At 42.9% G+C, this 17,736-nt stretch overlaps 1 protein-coding gene across 1 annotated transcript in view; it reads left to right on the top strand.

The window, feature by feature from the left end:
- The window catches only part of EGLN3 (egl-9 family hypoxia inducible factor 3), a 29,602-nt gene continuing 14,117 nt past the window's right edge, over positions 2,252-17,736 (top strand). The window contains exon 1 of the mRNA XM_005695224.3: positions 2,252-2,930. Coding sequence (XP_005695281.1) covers positions 2,574-2,930 — 357 coding nt within the window. The 5' untranslated portion in view covers positions 2,252-2,573. The remainder of the gene's footprint in view (positions 2,931-17,736) is intronic.

Below are 17,736 nucleotides of genomic sequence, written 5' to 3'. Positions count from 1 at the left end.
CTGGGGTTTTGCTCTGGGCCAGGCTGCTCTGCCTGATACTCTCCTAGTGATTTCTCTCTGGGGAGGCATCTCTGTTTATCATGCAAATAGGGCCAGTTTCCAACCAGCCCAGACTTGCCCAAAGCCCACGTGGAGGTTGCCATGGCTCAGGGTGAGACACCAGTTTCCCAATACCTACTTGTTAGGCCCCTACTATGTGCTAGGTGCTGGAGGTCCAAGAATGATGGGCTCTTGTCATCCAGGAGCTGCTGTGGGAATTTAGACAGCAGCTCCTTGAGGCTGGCCAATCAAGCCATTACCTCAGTTGGTGCACCTCCTGCTGGAAGGTCATACCAACAGTGCCAGCTTAGTGCTGCCCTGGCAAAGATCCTCCTCCCTATATAAGTAGGAGTTTCACTGGGGTTCTCACTGACCGCTCCTCTTGAACATTCTTCAGTTCTTACCTGACCACGTACTTCTCTCTGTTCCTTTCCATCAGTAGCAGCAGCATCCCTTTCCTAATCTGCTCTTTGTTCCTGACCCACACTTTGCTCCATTTCTCCTCTCAGAAGAAGAAAAGAGAGGGCTGTGGGCAGGAGAATAAAAGTGTAAAATCTATATGAGATTGTATACAAAATAAACAATACCTGTAATACCTATACAATTTTTTTTTCTTTTCACAAATGTTCATTGTACTTTTATTTTTATGCGTGAACTGTTTTTTCTTTTTCAGTTTAAATAAACTGAATAAAAGATAAAAATGCAGTTAACATTTGTGGAAAGAAAAAAAAGAGAGAGAGAGAGAAGAAGAATGTACAGGTTTTACAGGTATGGTAGGGCTTCCCTGGTGGCTCAGTGGTAAGGGAGCGTGGGGTGTTGCTCGATTTCTAGACTGGGAAGATACCCTGGAGAAGGAAATGGCAATTCACTCCAGTGTTCTTGCCTGGGAAATCCCATGGACAGAGGAGCCTGGCGGGCTACAGTCCACGGGGTTGCAGAGTTGGATGTGACTTAGTAACTAAACAACAACAACAAATTTATTGTAACTTGCAACTTAATGTGAGAACTGTGCATTCTTTTGTTCAATTTCAATGAAGAACCCAAGTGCAAACTGATGTAAAATTTAAAATATAGAAATGGCTTTGCATGCAATTTATGAATCTTTTTCTCTTGAGTCTGTTCTCTGATGTTCAGTAGGAAAGAGAATTTTAAAAATCCATTAAGTAATCAGCTTGCTGCTGCTGCTGCTGCTGCTGCTGCTGCTGCTGCTTCTGCTAAGTTGCTTCACCCCATAGATGGCCTCCCACCAGGCTTCTCTGTCCCTGGGATTCTCCAGGCAAGAACACTGGAGTGGGTTGCCATTTCCTTCTCCAATGCATGAAAGTGAAAAGTGAAAGTGAAGTCGCTCAGTGGAGTCTGACTCTTAGCGATCTCATGGACTGCAGCCTACCAGGCTCCTCTGTCCATGGGATTTTCCAGGCAAGAGTACTGGAGTGGGGTGCCATTGCCTTCTCTGAAGTAATCAGCTTACCTTTGGATAACTGAAAAGTCTTAAAGGACATACCTATGTTGGCTGTTACATGAATGAGCATGTGGTGAATTTTGAAGGCAGACTTTCAGAACATCATATTTTAGTAAGAAGCTTGAAAGATACATTGATCAAAACATTCAGCAAAGCAAAATACAATATTTTCAGTATAAAATATGACCCAGTATTTCTTCATTGTTCACACCCTCCCTTCATTGAGCACCGGGGCCTTGAACATAGTAGCAGTCTGGGAGATGCTTGTTAATTTTAATTAAAATTGGATCCCTCCCAGTCTCTCAAAGTCTTGAACCTCCCGGCCTGGGTCAAACAGCTGAGGAAAGGAGAATAAAGTACCAAGAAGCTAGAAAGAGATCATTGCTAAAATATTTGTTTCTGGGTTTATTATTTTATTCAAAAGTCTAGGAAGTGACCGGTCTGGAATGTGGCAGCAAACTGCTGTTAATCCTATTTACATGTTCAGAGTTGGGATCCAGCTTTTCAAGTTTGTTATGGGATTTTAAGCAAAACTGGGCAAATCGATAGCATTCTTAAACTGCCGTCTGTTCTCCAGCTCCCCTCCTGGTCACAAACAAGCGAGGCTGGCGCCGGGCTTGCCTGGCTCCTAGAGCGAGGGGTAAACCGGGCCGGGAGATGGACTGGGGAGAAGGGCTGTCCCGGGGGCGGTCCCGGGGCGGAGCCTGGGCGGGGCCCGTGACGCTTGGAGTCGGCCGGCTCAGGGGCTGGACCTCAGCTTCTCCCCGCCTGGGGCCGCCGCCGCCGCACCAGTGGTGGCTCCACATTTCTAAAAGGGGCCCTCCGACGCTTCACTGGGCCAGTCTGGTGCTGAGTCGCGGAGCTCCGCACAACTTCCGCTGGTCTCTAAACGGGATCCCTCCTCCCCAGAGTTGCGGGCAACTTTCCCCTCTCCCTGGCGCCGCGGTGGCTTGGGGACCGTGGCCGCCGCAGGTAGCTGAACTCCGGGCCACGCTCCCCGCGTCTCGGCTGAGCGCACACGCAGGTCGCTCTCTGCACGCTGGGGGTCCCCAAGCTCGGCTTTGCGGGCGGGATGCCCTTAGGACATATCATGAGGCTGGATCTAGAGAAAATCGCCCTGGAGTACATCGTGCCCTGTCTGCACGAGGTCGGCTTCTGCTACCTGGATAACTTCCTGGGCGAGGTGGTGGGCGACTGCGTCCTGGAGCGCGTGAAGCAGCTGCACTGCAACGGGGCCCTGCGGGACGGCCAGCTGGCCGGGCCCCGCGCCGGCGTCTCCAAGCGGCACCTGCGGGGTGATCAGATCACGTGGATCGGGGGCAACGAGGAAGGCTGTGAGGCCATCAATTACCTCCTGTCCCTCATCGATAGGCTGGTCTTGTACTGCGGGAGCCGGCTGGGCAAATACTACGTCAAGGAAAGGTCCAAGGTAGGACGCGCGCGGGCGCCCAGCCGCTGCTGCAAGCCCGAGGAGACCGGGGACGTTCGGAGTCCGTTGTGTGTCGCCTTGGCAGGGCTGCAATCGAACTTAGTTTTTAAACAAGCAAGAAGTCCGCCTGCCCCCTACCCCCGCCCCTCACGTTTCCATGGGTTATTAGAAACCTTATGTATGATTTGAGACACACTCGAACTCATGATCTTAAATGCCTGCTTTCAAGTCACTTAATAGTGCCCTTCAGACCTTCATTGTATTCAGAGGGGATTACAACAAAAGCGCGTTTAGAGAATTCTAGAGACAGTGTGATTTCACAGTGTGGCATTTGGTTTGTGGAGTCTGGCAGGTGTGAGGAGAATTTGATCTGTGAAAAGAGTAAGGCTCATCCTCACTTTTGAGTGCTGCCCTTGGCTTGTTGGCATTGTTTGATCATCCAGTTGATGTGAAAATTCTCTCCTGGTGCTGAGCCCCAGCCACCACTTACCCTTCCTGTCAATTACTGGGGAAATCCACTCAACCAACCAGTTGAGTGATCAGGAGAGGGTAGTGAAGTACCCCTGGAAAGAAACCATGTTTTTGTTCACATCCCAGCAGTCACTCCTTAGGTGGTAGTTTTTCTTGGACACGTTAACAGGTAGATTGGCAGAACTATGGGAACGTGGAGTACCGTAATGTTGGTGCATGTACATTATGCTGGGATAGTCCAGCTACTCAAGTGTTTTCTACAAATGATAATCCAGCCAGTTTTCCAGGGTAGCTCTGAGAGTGATTTATACTCCTTTTATTGTAGACCCCGTCAAGGGGCACTTAGAGCTGTAAAGAAGTTTTGCTTTAACACAGTGAGGCACAACATACTACTGTGAGAAGGAAGGTGAGCATTCACCTATGTACCGCTCTGTGACACTGCATGTAGTATTCTTCAATTTAAGATTGCTCCTGCGATATTAATAAAACACACCGTTGTTGTCTCATTTGTCCCTTAAGCTGAAAGGAACACTTTTTATAAAGGACAAATGGTGAAGACTGAAAGTGCATAGAAAGGAAGGGGTTGGATTGATCAAGTAGAACAAGGGAGAGACTACAGTTACCTTTCCAGCCAGGAGGACATGGTTAGACTATCTGCAAACACTATTTTTAATAGAATGCAAATAAAGTAAATCTTAGAAGGAAACGCTGCTTTCTAACCTTTGATTGAGGGAAAGCTCAGTTAGCTGGTCTCTGCAGAACATTTACAGTAAAGTGTCTCTTTACTCCTGTCCCATCATTTTGGTGATGGACTAGAGAACCATTTGTCTTGATTAATTTTGTTTCTGCACTTGTTTTGTAAATAACTGTGCCTTTCGAATGGGGGAGGGGTCTGGCTAGCCTCAGTGCTGTAGAGGTGCTTGTGGCTTCAACCTGAAACAGCAGATGGCTTCTCTTCAGGTTTTCAAAGTTTCTTTCAAATTTTGTTGTTATGAAATTCACTCTCAGCATTATAGAAATGGAATTTGCTCAGCAAGAGATCAGAATTAATTGATAGAAAGAGGTCACTAACATATTTAAAAGTTAAATTTTTTGTTTTTATTGTAGATTTGACTTAACAGACAGTTGTAGGGTTTTAAGCTAGAATTTAACTCCACAAATTGAATGAAAAGCATTGTGTACCTCTGAGTAAGGGAAACAAAAAAGATCTCTAGATATGATTCTTCAATTATGGATTATCATCTGGGTATAACAAAACTTCAGTTAACCCTTTCAGAAGGTGACTGAATTGAAAAGAGAAAATTCATCTTTTGGCCAATGAAGAGACCTCTATCCATACTTTGATTTTCAGCTTTCCTTTAGCTGTTTGGCACAAAGTTCTTTATTTCTGCTCTTTAGAATAATCACCTTTAAACTGGGATATTCATTCCCTGGCCAGCTAGAACCAAATGTAAACCACGCTTGAGCAAACCATTATTATACTAGAAAAAAAAAAAGTTTAGTTTGTTTGTATAAAGAAGTCTCCTTAGTAATGTCTTGTGGCCCCTCATTCTCTTACCTGAAGTTCATTATTGAAGCATTGTAGAAACACATTTCATTTTCACATGATTTATAGTAGTTCTACCTAATTTAACCTTATTTATTTCTCTTCCCTCAACTGAATGCCTTACTCTACTGCTTCCCAGGGTAGTGATACAGACCCAGTTTCCTGCTCCATCCTCAAAGCAGGTTTTCAGTAAAAATTAAAATTTAAAAAAAAGAATTTGTACATTTATTTTAAACATTTATTTGTAATTTTTATTACAGAAATTTTCAAACATATATGTGTAGAGAGGCTAGTGTAATGAGCTCCCATCACCCATTTTCAAGTGCCAATAGACACATTTATGTATTTCAGACCAGTTTTTTTTTAGGTACTTGAAGTTTATTTGTGTTTTGCTTAATCAATCCTGATTAAGCACTTTTTCCCCTGAACTTTTAAAGGTCATTGAACAGTGTAATAATGCTTTTTATCTCGATGAAAGAATTACTAGAAGCATTGGAAATAGAATAGGAATATATGCTAGTCCTAAAATTGAAATTGTGGAAGCGTATGGAAAGAAATATTAAAGGGTTCTTTCCCCTCCCTGCCACAAAAGTTGTTACTGATCAAAATTTATCTACCTCCGCTTTGTTAGAAAAAACCCCAGGGGTGCTGAAGACTCTCCAGGGAAGACGATTCCACGATACACAGCAGTATGGTGCCCCCTAACTTCAAGTACTATCATTGCTTTCAGGCTATGAAAAGATTTCTTATCTGTTACTCCCTTTTGGATAATTTTGACCATATCCAAGATAAATATTGGTTCTAATTTGCTTCTCTTGCTTTAGCTGCCTAGATGTTGGATGTGGCTGTTTTCCAGATGGCCTGTAGTTTATAGAACCCAGAGTCCTTCTGTTTGAAGTATCTCACTGTAGACTCACTAGTTAATAACTCTAATAATAATAGCTACCTTTTAATGAGCAGTTGGTTCCATCTGGCACTGTGCTAAGCACTCTTCAGACACTATCTGTCTGACTTAGTCTTCAGAACCATAATCTTTGGCAAACTGAGTGATTAAATCATCTGCCCAAGGTGATGAAGTCAGCAGTGAATGCGATTTGTCACAGGGGTTAGGGATTTGAACTTAACCTTGACTAACCTTGTAGCCGTAGGTAAGTTTCAGTTTTCACCAAGTGTAAAGTGAAAGATACTACCTTACAGCTTGAGGGGTGGGGAGATTGGTGAAGAAGCATGAAATAAGATAATGAACATAAAATTCTTAGCACAATTCTGAGCCTTCATAAATGTTAAAAGAGAAGATTTGGGATTCTGACCCAGTTCTGTTTGAGCCTAGAGTTTACTTTTGACTCTTAGGCTCCTAAGAGGCTACATGCCCTCCTTTCATTCCCTCAGCATGGGGAATTTTTCTGGGATAGGGAGACAAAAGTGGACAGGCATCATGCCTGCCCCACTAGAGCTTGCATTCACTTGTACTTTTGAGTTGTAGGACCCTCTGGCTTACACTTGATCAATTCTCCAGCTTAAAAAAGAAAAAAACTCAAATATTGAAGTGGGTCTGTTAAGTACATTTGAAGAAGAGAATGGAATGCCGTGCTAATGTTTTCCTACTGTTATTTGCAAGAAACACATTTAATAACAAAGTTGGTTGTTAGGGTCCCCGACTGGAGTAGCTCTGGATGATGGAGTTATGGGATTTGTATTATGAATCAACAGGTCAGTCCTCCCCTGGAAACTGTACAGAGAAATGATGAAGCAACCATAAGTTGTGGATAACAAAAAAATATATAACAAATGGTGGGTTTGTTCCTTCACTGCTAGAGCAGTGACAGTTTTGGCCCTTCCTTCTGTGATGTCAGGAATATTCATGACTTGATGGAGCTCATCATGGTTGCAAATTGCCTTAAGCAAACCTGGGATAATGAATTTCAAAGAATAGAATCTCTCTCAGGACCCAAGTGCAGGAAATGCAGTTGGGGTTCACAGAAGCCTGGAGCCATGAACTGAGAACCAGAAAGTCCTTAACATGCCTGAAAGCAGGTGTGTTAGTTCTTGTTTCTGGCGCTCTATGGCCTTCGCATTTGCTTCTCTGCTTGCATGCTATTTCTTGCCGTCTCTACCTTCCATCCAGCTTTTACTGATTTCCTATGCAGTTGGCTCAAGATGGCTGCCTCATAATGCTCATTTCAGCCTCAGTTTGATTTCAACAGAGACATGACTAACATTCTAGGAACCCTTTTCATTTCCTGAGAAAAAATACTATGGTCTCATTGTGGCTCAGAGGATCCATCAGCCTTGGGTGGGGATGGTTGGGGGCGGGGGGCATGTGAAATCATACATAACAAATACAGGTTACCAGGGCCTGTAAGAGGTGCAGTTCTTAGAGTACAGGGTTTGGGGCCTAGACATCATATGTGGTGTCTCTGCAACTAAAATCTTAAAAATTTATCTGTCAATGAGGTATTTCAGGGGAAGGAGGCAGGAAATTTTAAAGCATGGGAACATCTTTCTATAAGGATGTGAGGATTCTTATAAAAGGTTTTGTATTTGAAAGTCACTTAGCTCTTGGAGGAAGAAAATAATTTACTGAATACAACCTTAGTGAAGCAAGTTTCTCCACAGGGTGAGTTTTCATAGAGTTCTTCGTGTATTTTATTGAATGACACTTGGGGACACAGAAAAGAAGGTGTGTGTGTGTGTTTCCTTTATCATTTCTGTTGTTCAGTTTTGGGCCAGTGGCCACCGCACCCTTGTGTGCTTGCAGTGAAGCGGGAAATCAGGAGGTATCAATTTAATTTATTCATTCACAAATCATTAAATGTCTTACACTGCACTCCATCTGTATGTGGATGGGAGAAAGGAGATGGAAAGGGGTGATAAAAGCACCTAAAGAAGTAAGCTGAAAGATGAGTGGCGTAAAATAGTTGTTACCAACTTTGCGGTCTCTTTTTCTGTTTTAACAGGCCACTTTTATACTGATGGGTCATTTTTGTTTCTCTTCTTTGAGCTTTCTCCAGTTTCTCTATTTACTAAACATGAAGTGACCAAAACTATTAGGATTTTAATGATAAAGTTTTTTGCACATAGGGAGGTATCAGAAGGAGACTAGCTGGCTCAGTGGTAAAGAACCAGCCTGCCAATGCAGAAGATATGGGTTTTATTCCTGATCTGGGAAGATCCCCTGGAGGAGGAAATGGCAACCCACTCCAGTATTCTTGCCTGGGAAATTCCATACACAGAGGAGCCTGGCGGGCTACAGTCCATGGGGTTGCAAAGAGTTGGACACGACTGAGCGAATAACACTTAGGTGGGAATTATGTAGCCTGTCTGTGCATTCAACTTTTGGATGTCATGAACTATTTCCCTTTCTGACCTTACTCAGCTCAAGCAAAATTTGTAAATTCTTTCCTGACTCTGGGCTTCCCTGGTAGCTCAGACGGTAAAGAATCTGCCTGCAGTACGGGTGACCCAGGTTGAATCCTTAGGTCGGGAACATCCCCTGGTGAAGGAAATGGCAACCCACTCTAGGATTCTCGCCTGCAAAATCCCATGGACAGAGGAAGCTGACAAACTACAGTCCCTGGGGTCACAAAGAGTCGGACACGACTGAGCGACTTCACTTCCTTCCTGATTCTAGACTCTGGCTAGAAAAATTTCAGGTATTATTCAGATGCATATTATTACAACTCTATCCTGAAAATGCTCCATGTCTGGGAGACCTCTCTGATGAGCTTAAAATTGGGGATGGAGTTTAACCCATAAGGAGCAGAGCACATTGGAGAAGCATCTCCGAGCACCCCAGCATCCTGGCATTGGAGGTTAAAGTTCAGAGAACACCTCACCTGCGGCCCATGTTTGCTCAGTTTGGCAAGACCTCTGCTTTTGACTCACCTTTGTGGCCTCCAGTAAATTAAATGACAATTTGACCTGTGTCTGTTGAACACCAAGGAGCAGCTTGCAGGTTAACACAACAGAGAAGGTTATTAATTCTTCATTAATTATTATAGGTCTAGACTAGATAGTTCCTTTATAGCAGTACTTTGTGGCTGTTAACTAATATTGCTCTAAGAAGCGAGTGTGATTTTTCTCTAGTGTTTGTCAAATGTGCATGTTCTGACAGTAATGATAGTTCAGATGTATTCTGCTGGGCAACTGCCGGGGGTGCCCAGTGGGTAGCTGAATCCAGAGACACTAGAATTGTAAATTCGACAGACAAATCATTTTATGGTGCCAGACTAATGAATTCGACTTTGGTAGATTGCCAGGAGCCGTTATTTTGGCTCAGATTCAGAGCTGTGTGTCTGTTTGCCAAGCAAGATTAGTTAGCTTGGTTCATTTTACATAGGATTTGTACCTTCTTTCCCTTGATTATTTTCATCTTAAACTAATGTGGCTCTTACCTTAATTTTGTATCACCTTTTGGTATTGATTTGTGGGCAAGTTCCTATTCTTGTTTTTGGTGAACTGGTAGTGACAGGGTGTCATATTTTTTACCCCCTGCCCCGCCCAACCCCAGCCTTGCAGATACATGAGTTTGCAGTTGTTGATTGCAAGCTTTCAGATCTTGTTCTGGATTCATTTTGTTCCTACTTACTGAGTGTCCTCCAGGTTCAGTACAAAGTTAATACCTCCTTAAGTCAAACCAATTTAACTTTAACGTTTTATCTTGATAAGATTTTTAAAGGTTACTTTCCATTTACAGTTACTGCAAAATATTGGCTACATTCCCTTCGTTGTACAATACATCCTTGAGCCTGTCTTACAGCCAGAGCTTGTACCTGCCACTCTCTCACCTGTATGTTGTCTCCCCCTCCTCCTCACTAGTGACCACTAGTGAGTTTGATCTCACGAGCAGTTTGGGCTCATAAATCTACTTCTCTTTAGTTATATGTCTTCATTTGTTGTACTTTTCAGATCCCACATACAAGTGATATCATATGGTATTTGTCTTTTTCCATCTGATTTATCTCACTTAGCACAATGCCCTCCAAGTCCATCCATGTTGCTGCAAATGGCAGCACTTCATCGTGTTTTATTGCTGAGTGGTATTCCATTGTCTATTTGTACCATATCTTCTGTATCCATTCATCTGTCGATAGACACTTGGGTTGCTTCCATATTTTGGCTGTTGTAAATAATGCTGCTATACACATTGAGGTTAATGTATCTTTTTAAATTAGTGTTTTCATTTTCTTTGGACATATACCCAGGATGGGAATTGCCGGGTCATATGGTAGTTTTATTTTTAGTCAAATCAATTTTTCATTCTTTAGGGGATGCAATGATCACAGTTTCTCAAATTCTGGAGTAAATGTACCTATCTCATTTCAACTCTTATTTTTGTTTCCAAATGAAATTCAAATGCGATTACCATATAGAAATAATCCCCAAATACAAAGATTCAAAGAATATGAGAGCAGTCTTGATTATTTGCCAGTGGGAAGAAGACAAATTGAAAAATTTGATTCCAGGTGTCAGTGACATCCGCTTTTGGTTTTCTTAGGGCAGATTGAAATTGTTTTGAAGTGTTCAACATAATACTCTTCTTTTTGAGCATTGCTTGGGAATAGTAAAGATGTACTGTACTGCTTGAAACATTCTGGACACTTGCAGGGAGTTTGCTTGTGTTCTCAAGACACAGAACATTCTTCCCGTGCCCCTCCCTCCATGTTCCCTCCACATCCCCTCCCAGTTCTACTCATCTGTCTAGTCAAACCTGAGGGACTATTACTCAGAAATCTCAATACCCAACACAAAGTTGGCAATCTTTTTTTTTTTTTTTTTTGGATGACTTTCCTATTGATATTGTTTTGCTGGTTAATTTGATTGTTTTGGAGTAGATAAACAAAACTGTTTTAAACACTGAAGGTTCAGTCAGGAACATGTAGTAGCTTTGGTTAAAATCTGGCTAATTTGTGCTGTTTTAGCTTTTGAAGGCTCACTGTAGATACTTAAGTTTTGTCTTCAAAAAAAAAAAAAAACAACTAAAATTTGTCTTTCATAGTATTGTAGAAATCCTTGAGGAGGGAAGTCTTTTAAAGACACCTACTTTAACCAGAAATCACCTACCTTTGGTTCCTGTCCTCCTTGTAAGCCATTTTAAAGTGTTTTGCTAGAGTGTTAAGTAATGTACAACCGAACACTAATCATGCAGTCTCCATGCTCAACAAAAAAAAAATTTTAAAAACCCAAGAGTGCTTTCTCCTCATTGTCCACCGTTTATGCTGTGAACTTAGCATGCTATTTAAGTTTCTCCGCTTCTGACCCCATCTGACCTTTCTACATTTAATCTCCCACTGACAGCCTTCCTTCCCTCCGGATCCCTGAAGTGCTAGAAACTGATTTGCCAGGCAAACCAGGCATCCCCATTGTCTTGTCCTCAAAATCCATCTTAGTGCCTTTCCACGAAGTTCCCTCCTGCCCCCTAGAACTCTGTGGGTGGCTCAACCTGGGCCGCCCCAGTAGGCTTATTTCTTTGGCTGCTTACCCTGCCCCTCATTTACTTATAAATTCTTTGATGGCAGAGACTTTTAAGCTTGATGTATACTTGTAGTGCCTTCCCACAGTCCTTTACTTTTGACTTAATTTCATCTTTAAAAGGAACTTCGATTTTAAGGATGTCAGAGTATCAAAAAGAAAAGTTAATATATATTTTGTTAGGCCAAAAGGAAAGATTTTCAACTTGGTCCCTAATCTGATGCTAAAGGGTTTAACTATTTTATTACATTAACAGGCTGTGAGGGACCAGCTGATAGGAGAGACTTTGGCTTTGTAAGTTTTTTTTATCAGTTCTGAAAGTCTATGCTTTGCCCTAGAAAGTACCAAGTCACACTCAGATTCTGGCAGCTTGTACTTAGTGGTCAGACTCAGAGAAGCCTGGGACCACGAGACTAGAAACCCAGCTTCTGGTCCTCCCTCAGTCCCTTACAAGTAGCATCTCAGGACCTCAATTTCCACTTCTCTAGGAAGGAAGTCAATTTTTATTTTTATATTTGAACTTAATTTTAGTCAGCACCTTACTAGGCACTGGGATGGACATTTTATATTGTTTCACTGTGTTCAGTTCTCTGAGCCTCACTTTCCTCATCTATCACATGGGTACAATAATAAATATCTACATCCAGATGATAAGGAATTAAATGAAAACTGAGACTAAGATTTCATTTGAGAGAGCAGGTAAGTATTTTCAGTGCCTCTGATTGCATTCCTGAAGAAGAGATCTGACTCTATCAGCAGTCACACCTCAATGCTGACATGACAGTAATCCTCAGCAATGCTACAGAGTTGCAGTTGGAATGTTTCCTGCTAATTTCAAGAGTCATGCTGCAAAGCCTGTGCTGGAAGCTGCCCTGTAGGAATTCCTCTTACTTCCTGCTCTACCCATCACCTCCTGTTGTCTGAGTTAACTAGTTGTTGTTTGTTGTTCAGCTAAGTCGCATCCCACTCTTTGCGACCCCATGAACTGCAGCACGCCTGGCTTCCCTGTCCTTTACTGTCTCCCTGAGTTTGCTCACACTCATGTCCGCTGAGTCAATGAAGCCATCCAACCATCTCATTCTCTGTCACTCCCTTCTCCTCTCCCAGCATCGGGGTCTTTTCCAATGAGTCAGCTCTTCACATCAGGTGGCCAAAGTATTGGAGTTTCAGCTTCAGCATCAGTCCTTCCAATGAATATTCGGGGCTGATGTCCTTTAAGATTGACTGGTTTGATATCCTTGCAGTCCAAGGGACTCTCAAGAGTCTTCTCCAACACCACATTTCAAAAGCATCAATTTTTCGGCGCTCAGCTTTCTTTATAGTCCAACTCCCGTATCCATATGTGACTACTGGAAAAACCATAGCTTTGACCATATAGACCTTTTTTTGGCAAAATGACGTCTCTGCTTTTTAATACACTGTGTAGATTTATCATAGCTTTTCATCCAGGGAGCAAGCGTCTTTTAATCACTGTCCACGGTGATTTTGGAGCCCAAGAAAATGAAATCCGACACTGTTTCTACTTTTCCCCCATCTATTTGCCGTGAAGTGATGCAACTGGATATCATAATATTAGTTTTTTGAATGTTAAGTTTTAAGCCAGCTTTTCCACTCTCCTCTTTTACCTTCATCAAGAGTCTCTTTAGTTCCTCTTCACTTTCTGCCCTTAGAGTGGTATCATCAGCATATCTGAGGTTGTTCACATTTCTCCCGACAATCTTGATTCCAGCTTGTGAGTTAACTAGTGCAGTTGACTAATTCTAATTCCCCTTGACTTTTTATCATTTAGGCTGAATCATTGCACAGAAACTCTTGGTTTGTCACAAAGTAGCCATGATTTCTCAAAGTGTGGTTGTTGGAGCAGCAGCAGCAGCCTCACCCAGAAACCTATTGGAAATGCATAGTCTTGAGCTTCTCCCCAAACCTAGAGAAACAGAAACTCACAATCCTCCAGGCATTTCTCATACAGGCTGAAGCTGGAGAACCACTGAGTGAAATAAATATGAGGAGGCTAAATGGGGATGTTGTTCTATTTTTCTGTAGTTTCTCCATCGGTGAGAAAATCAGTTCCATCAGTTGATTCAATCTGAACTTATTCACAGTGAAAACTAAAAAAGTACAAGTGTTTTTGGTTCATTTGGGAAAGTTTTGAGAAAAGCACTTTAACATGTTAAGTACACACACACACACACACACACACACCCCACACCTATGATTTCTCTGTTATTTGTTCCAATAAAGTTAAACTTTCAGAATGAGGACTGGGGTGGAATTTGGAGCCAAGTCTCTCCTGTTTGTTGAATGAAGGGGAGCATCTTTGTTAATATCAGTAGGTGCACAGTACTGCTCCCCTATCTGTAGCCTCCAGCCCAGCAAGGAGTGCGAGCTGAAGGCATGAAGGAGAGCAAGAAAGAATCGTAATAATTTGGGAACAAACTGGAAAAGAGCAGTCTCATTCTCATTCTCTCTGTATTGAGCATCTATCATGCACTAACTGAACACCACACAGAAGCCAAAGGTTATGTCGTCTGACCCTCTGGGGTAAGATGGCTGAGGCGTGGGATTCTAAGGGAGGGGAAACCTGGAAAGGAGTCCAACCTGATCGGAATCAAAGGTCTGACTCATTAGAAATCTGAGAGTAGCTGGCACTTGCCTTTTCTGCATGCAGGGGCTTTGAGTTCTCAGTAATGCGGTGTGAGCCCATATTTGGTAAGTCATGAGTATCCTCTGAGAATCCTTTGTTGTGTTATCTTGGAATTGAAGGAAGACAATTTCACTCGTGGTCACTCTGGAAATAATGGCACAAGTTTTCAGTGATCAGCCTTTTCCTGATATTTCTGAAGCACGGTTTAGTGGTGGGAAGACCATGTTTAGTTCTATAACGTCCTGCAAGTTACTTTTTGTCTCTCTCAGTTTCCACATTTGTAAAATGGAGCTTTTTTAGGAGCCCCATCTTGAAGGGACATTGCTGTTGTTGTTCAGTTGCTAAGTCATGTCCAACTCTTTGCGACCCCATAGACTACAGCATGTGAAGGGACTTGGGGACCATTAAACTAACCATTACTGCCCCCTAGACTCAGAGTCAGGCACTCCTTTATTTCTAGTCCCCTTGCTGCTCACTAGAGTACTTTATACATTTCTCTCAGAAGAGCCTTTTATTTTCCACCCATCTGAGTGGTCCTCTGGATCTCACCCCTGTTGAAAGCCACAGTGGGTCAATATCCAGTGTGTTCTAATTAATATGATATTAGAAAATTCTGTACGGTGAATTCTGATTGTAGTGGTAGTCAAGCCTCTCCTGAATAAGCTTTACACCCCAGGAAGGAAATTTTGTCTCATCCCTTGGTTTCCTGGGAGGTTACTAAATGTTGCCGTTTGTCTTCCCAAGGGAAAATACACTTTGTATTTCCTTTAAAGTTTTTTCTTGATTGATCGTTTACCTTCTGACTTTGAAATAGTCTGAAGACCTTAGCTGGTGTTGGGAAGGGAACGGGAAGGGAAGTCGCTCAGTCGTGTCCGACTCTTTGTGACCCCATGGACTGCTGGTGTTGACCTGAGCTCAAAAGCAAGATCCTGGAGAGACTGACTTCCTCCTGCAGACCTTGGGGTGGGACCTGGGACTGAGACTGATGGTTGTTGACCACCTGCATCCCAAGCAGATATGGGGCTACAGTTTAAGCGGGATTGAGCTCTGCAGTGTGAATAACCCATCAAAGACCACTAATGTTTTGCTGCAGGATTGAGTGTTTCCTTTGCTCTTTGCTTTTGTTGAAATACAGTCCCCCCCGCCCCCCCCCCCACCAACCAAATCCCGAGCCCCCGCTTTCTCACCTTTGCCCTGGAGATTTTGGTTCACAGACTCAACACTGAGCACACTCATTTTTCTTTCTTTTGCATTTTATGATTTTCTGTCATTAAGCAAAGGGTGACAGGCAAGGGTGAGAGTAAGTAGATACCTCAAGAAGAGCTGAAGATCTTACTTCTCTCAAAAATGAGGTGAATCGGTTAATATTAGACATTAGATAAGCTGCGCTGGTAAAGCATGACGTCATTCTCTAACTGGGTTCTGTAAAGCCAGTTACTTAAACTCCTTGTGCCTCAGTTCCTCATCTGTAAAACGGAGGTGATAATGGTCCCCACCTTATGCAGTTACTATGAATAGCAAATGAGGTAGTATTTGTGAAGCACATGGAACAGTGTCAGGCACGTACAAATGTTTGTTCAGTAAATAAAAGTGCCTCCCGAGTTACATGAATTTTGGTTCTGACTTTCTGTGTGCCATTCCTTTCATTCAGCAGATCTGTTTCCAAGCGCTGAAATTCAAATGTGAATATAAGATCTGGTTTCCTAGAAAGTTCTTTAACTTTACTTTTTCCAGCATAGTTACACTATCCCAAGTCTCTTCAAATTCACTGGGAATTGCAAATAAAGTGCTTCCTGTTTCTCTTCAGAACGTTGCTTCAAGGCATTTTTCTTGACATGTTTTGATTGGTAACTATATATTTTTGTATATTACTCAATAAAATCTTGTCTTACCAACTGTATTTAAGTTATCATGGATTCCCTCAAGTGTTTTAGGATTTATTCCAGATGAAAATTTAAAGCCAACCGTACTTAATTCTCTGACATTCCTGTGGTCATAAACATTCTTTTTGTTTTTCCTCTTCAGCTCAAAGCCTTTAGAAAGCCACATGTAAAGTTTTATTTACTGATAAGTCTGTTTCTCTCATCAAAGGAAGTTAAGTGGGGGAGTTCCTACACCCATACTGCCTTAAGGATTACTCATGAATTTGTTTTTCTGTAGGACTGGGATAACTTCTAGATCCCTATGATAGCTTCCAGGGTTAACGACTTCTACTGAAAACTTGTGGGCAGGGTGACTCAGGACAGATGGCCACTAGTTCACCTTCCTTTAGCCTGGAGATTAAATGAGAGAATGTGTGTAAATTGCCACCCTCAAGTGCTCCTTGGCTACATGGGTCTTCAGGAAATAACAGTTGTTAGGATTTTGGGGAAAGGTCTCGGAATGGAGAGGGTTAAATGGCCTTAACCCAGGGCCTGGCTGACTTTCGGGGATTTCATAATTGCAAGGAAGCCCTTACTGAGAACATTTCTCTGGTGACTCGGGTGGGGATGGGGGAGGGCGCTCCCGTGCCGGTTCTGTGCTCGGGTGTGGGCTGGCTGCCACCCTCACGCAGCGCACGTAGCCCTGTCACTCAGCCGTCACCCTGCTGGCCCGGAGCCAGGCCTCCTCGGGAAGGGCTGCCTTCCCAAACCCAAACAGCCTGTATTGCTGTGCCGATGTTCCCGGGCCTGTTTACTGTGCTTAATTGCAGGGCTCTGCTTGAATCCCCTCCAAGGAGAGGAATTAAGCACAATTCAAAACGGAGTGACAATAGTCTCTTAAATTCCTGGTCTCTGAGAGTTTCAGTGGCTCCTGGGGGAAGGGTGATTCCCTCAAGTTCAGGGTGATTCACTCAGGTTCATGCACGAAGTGCAGGATCCCCTCGAGAATTTTGATCTAGTTCAGTCAGACCTTACAGGCCTGTGACTCCTCTGTAATCTTAGGCATGCTTCTGTGTGTGTTTATATATGCATATTTCTGAGGGTGGGGTGTGAGCCAGCTCTTGAATGTAAGAATCTGAAGGAGCTATTATCACTGAGCTAAGAGAACTGAGGAGAAGGTTTCAGAGTCTTGATAGTTGCTGATGGTTTGTTGAAGTTGCTGATGGTTTGTTGAATGATCCCAAAGTTAGGACGAAGTTCGTAATAAAGAGGGACGCTGATGAAAAAGGTCTACCTGAGGACAGGTTTTCAAGTGAATATGGTAAATTGCCTGCCTTTCTAGGCAGGCTGCTCTTGCCTGATAGGAAGGAACCAGCAGGCCCACTTCACCAGAGCCACAGAGAATGGCGTATAACTTCTGATTTTTCATTTTCAGTATTACTGAAGCTCCTGCATTTCAACAAAATTTAGGTATGGGGCATAACAATTATTGTTCTAAATTGGGGGTAAGGTTATATGTAGCACAGTTCTGGGTATGTGGGTTCAGGGAGAAGAATTTTTAGTGCAGATATAAGGCGCGTGAGGAAGGCAGAGTAGTAGAAGATATTTGTGTGAATAACTTGGGGTTTGTTGGAAGGATTACTTGCCTCTTGGATGTTGACTGCCTGATGTTCTGAATCTTCTGAACAAGGTCAGCATGGTCAGATGCTGAAACTCTGGGAAGGGGAACGTGGTAGCTGGATCCAGCTCTTGTTGGTGCCCACCAAGAGCATTTTCCCCATTATTTCTTCTTCATTCCCTTACATCAGTCTT

Source organism: Capra hircus, chromosome 21 (assembly GCF_001704415.2).
Source record: "Capra hircus breed San Clemente chromosome 21, ASM170441v1, whole genome shotgun sequence".
Classification (NCBI taxonomy): Eukaryota; Metazoa; Chordata; class Mammalia; order Artiodactyla; family Bovidae; genus Capra; species Capra hircus.
Note: the sequence above shows the minus strand (reverse complement) of the source record. Positions and strands in the feature narration are given on the sequence as shown.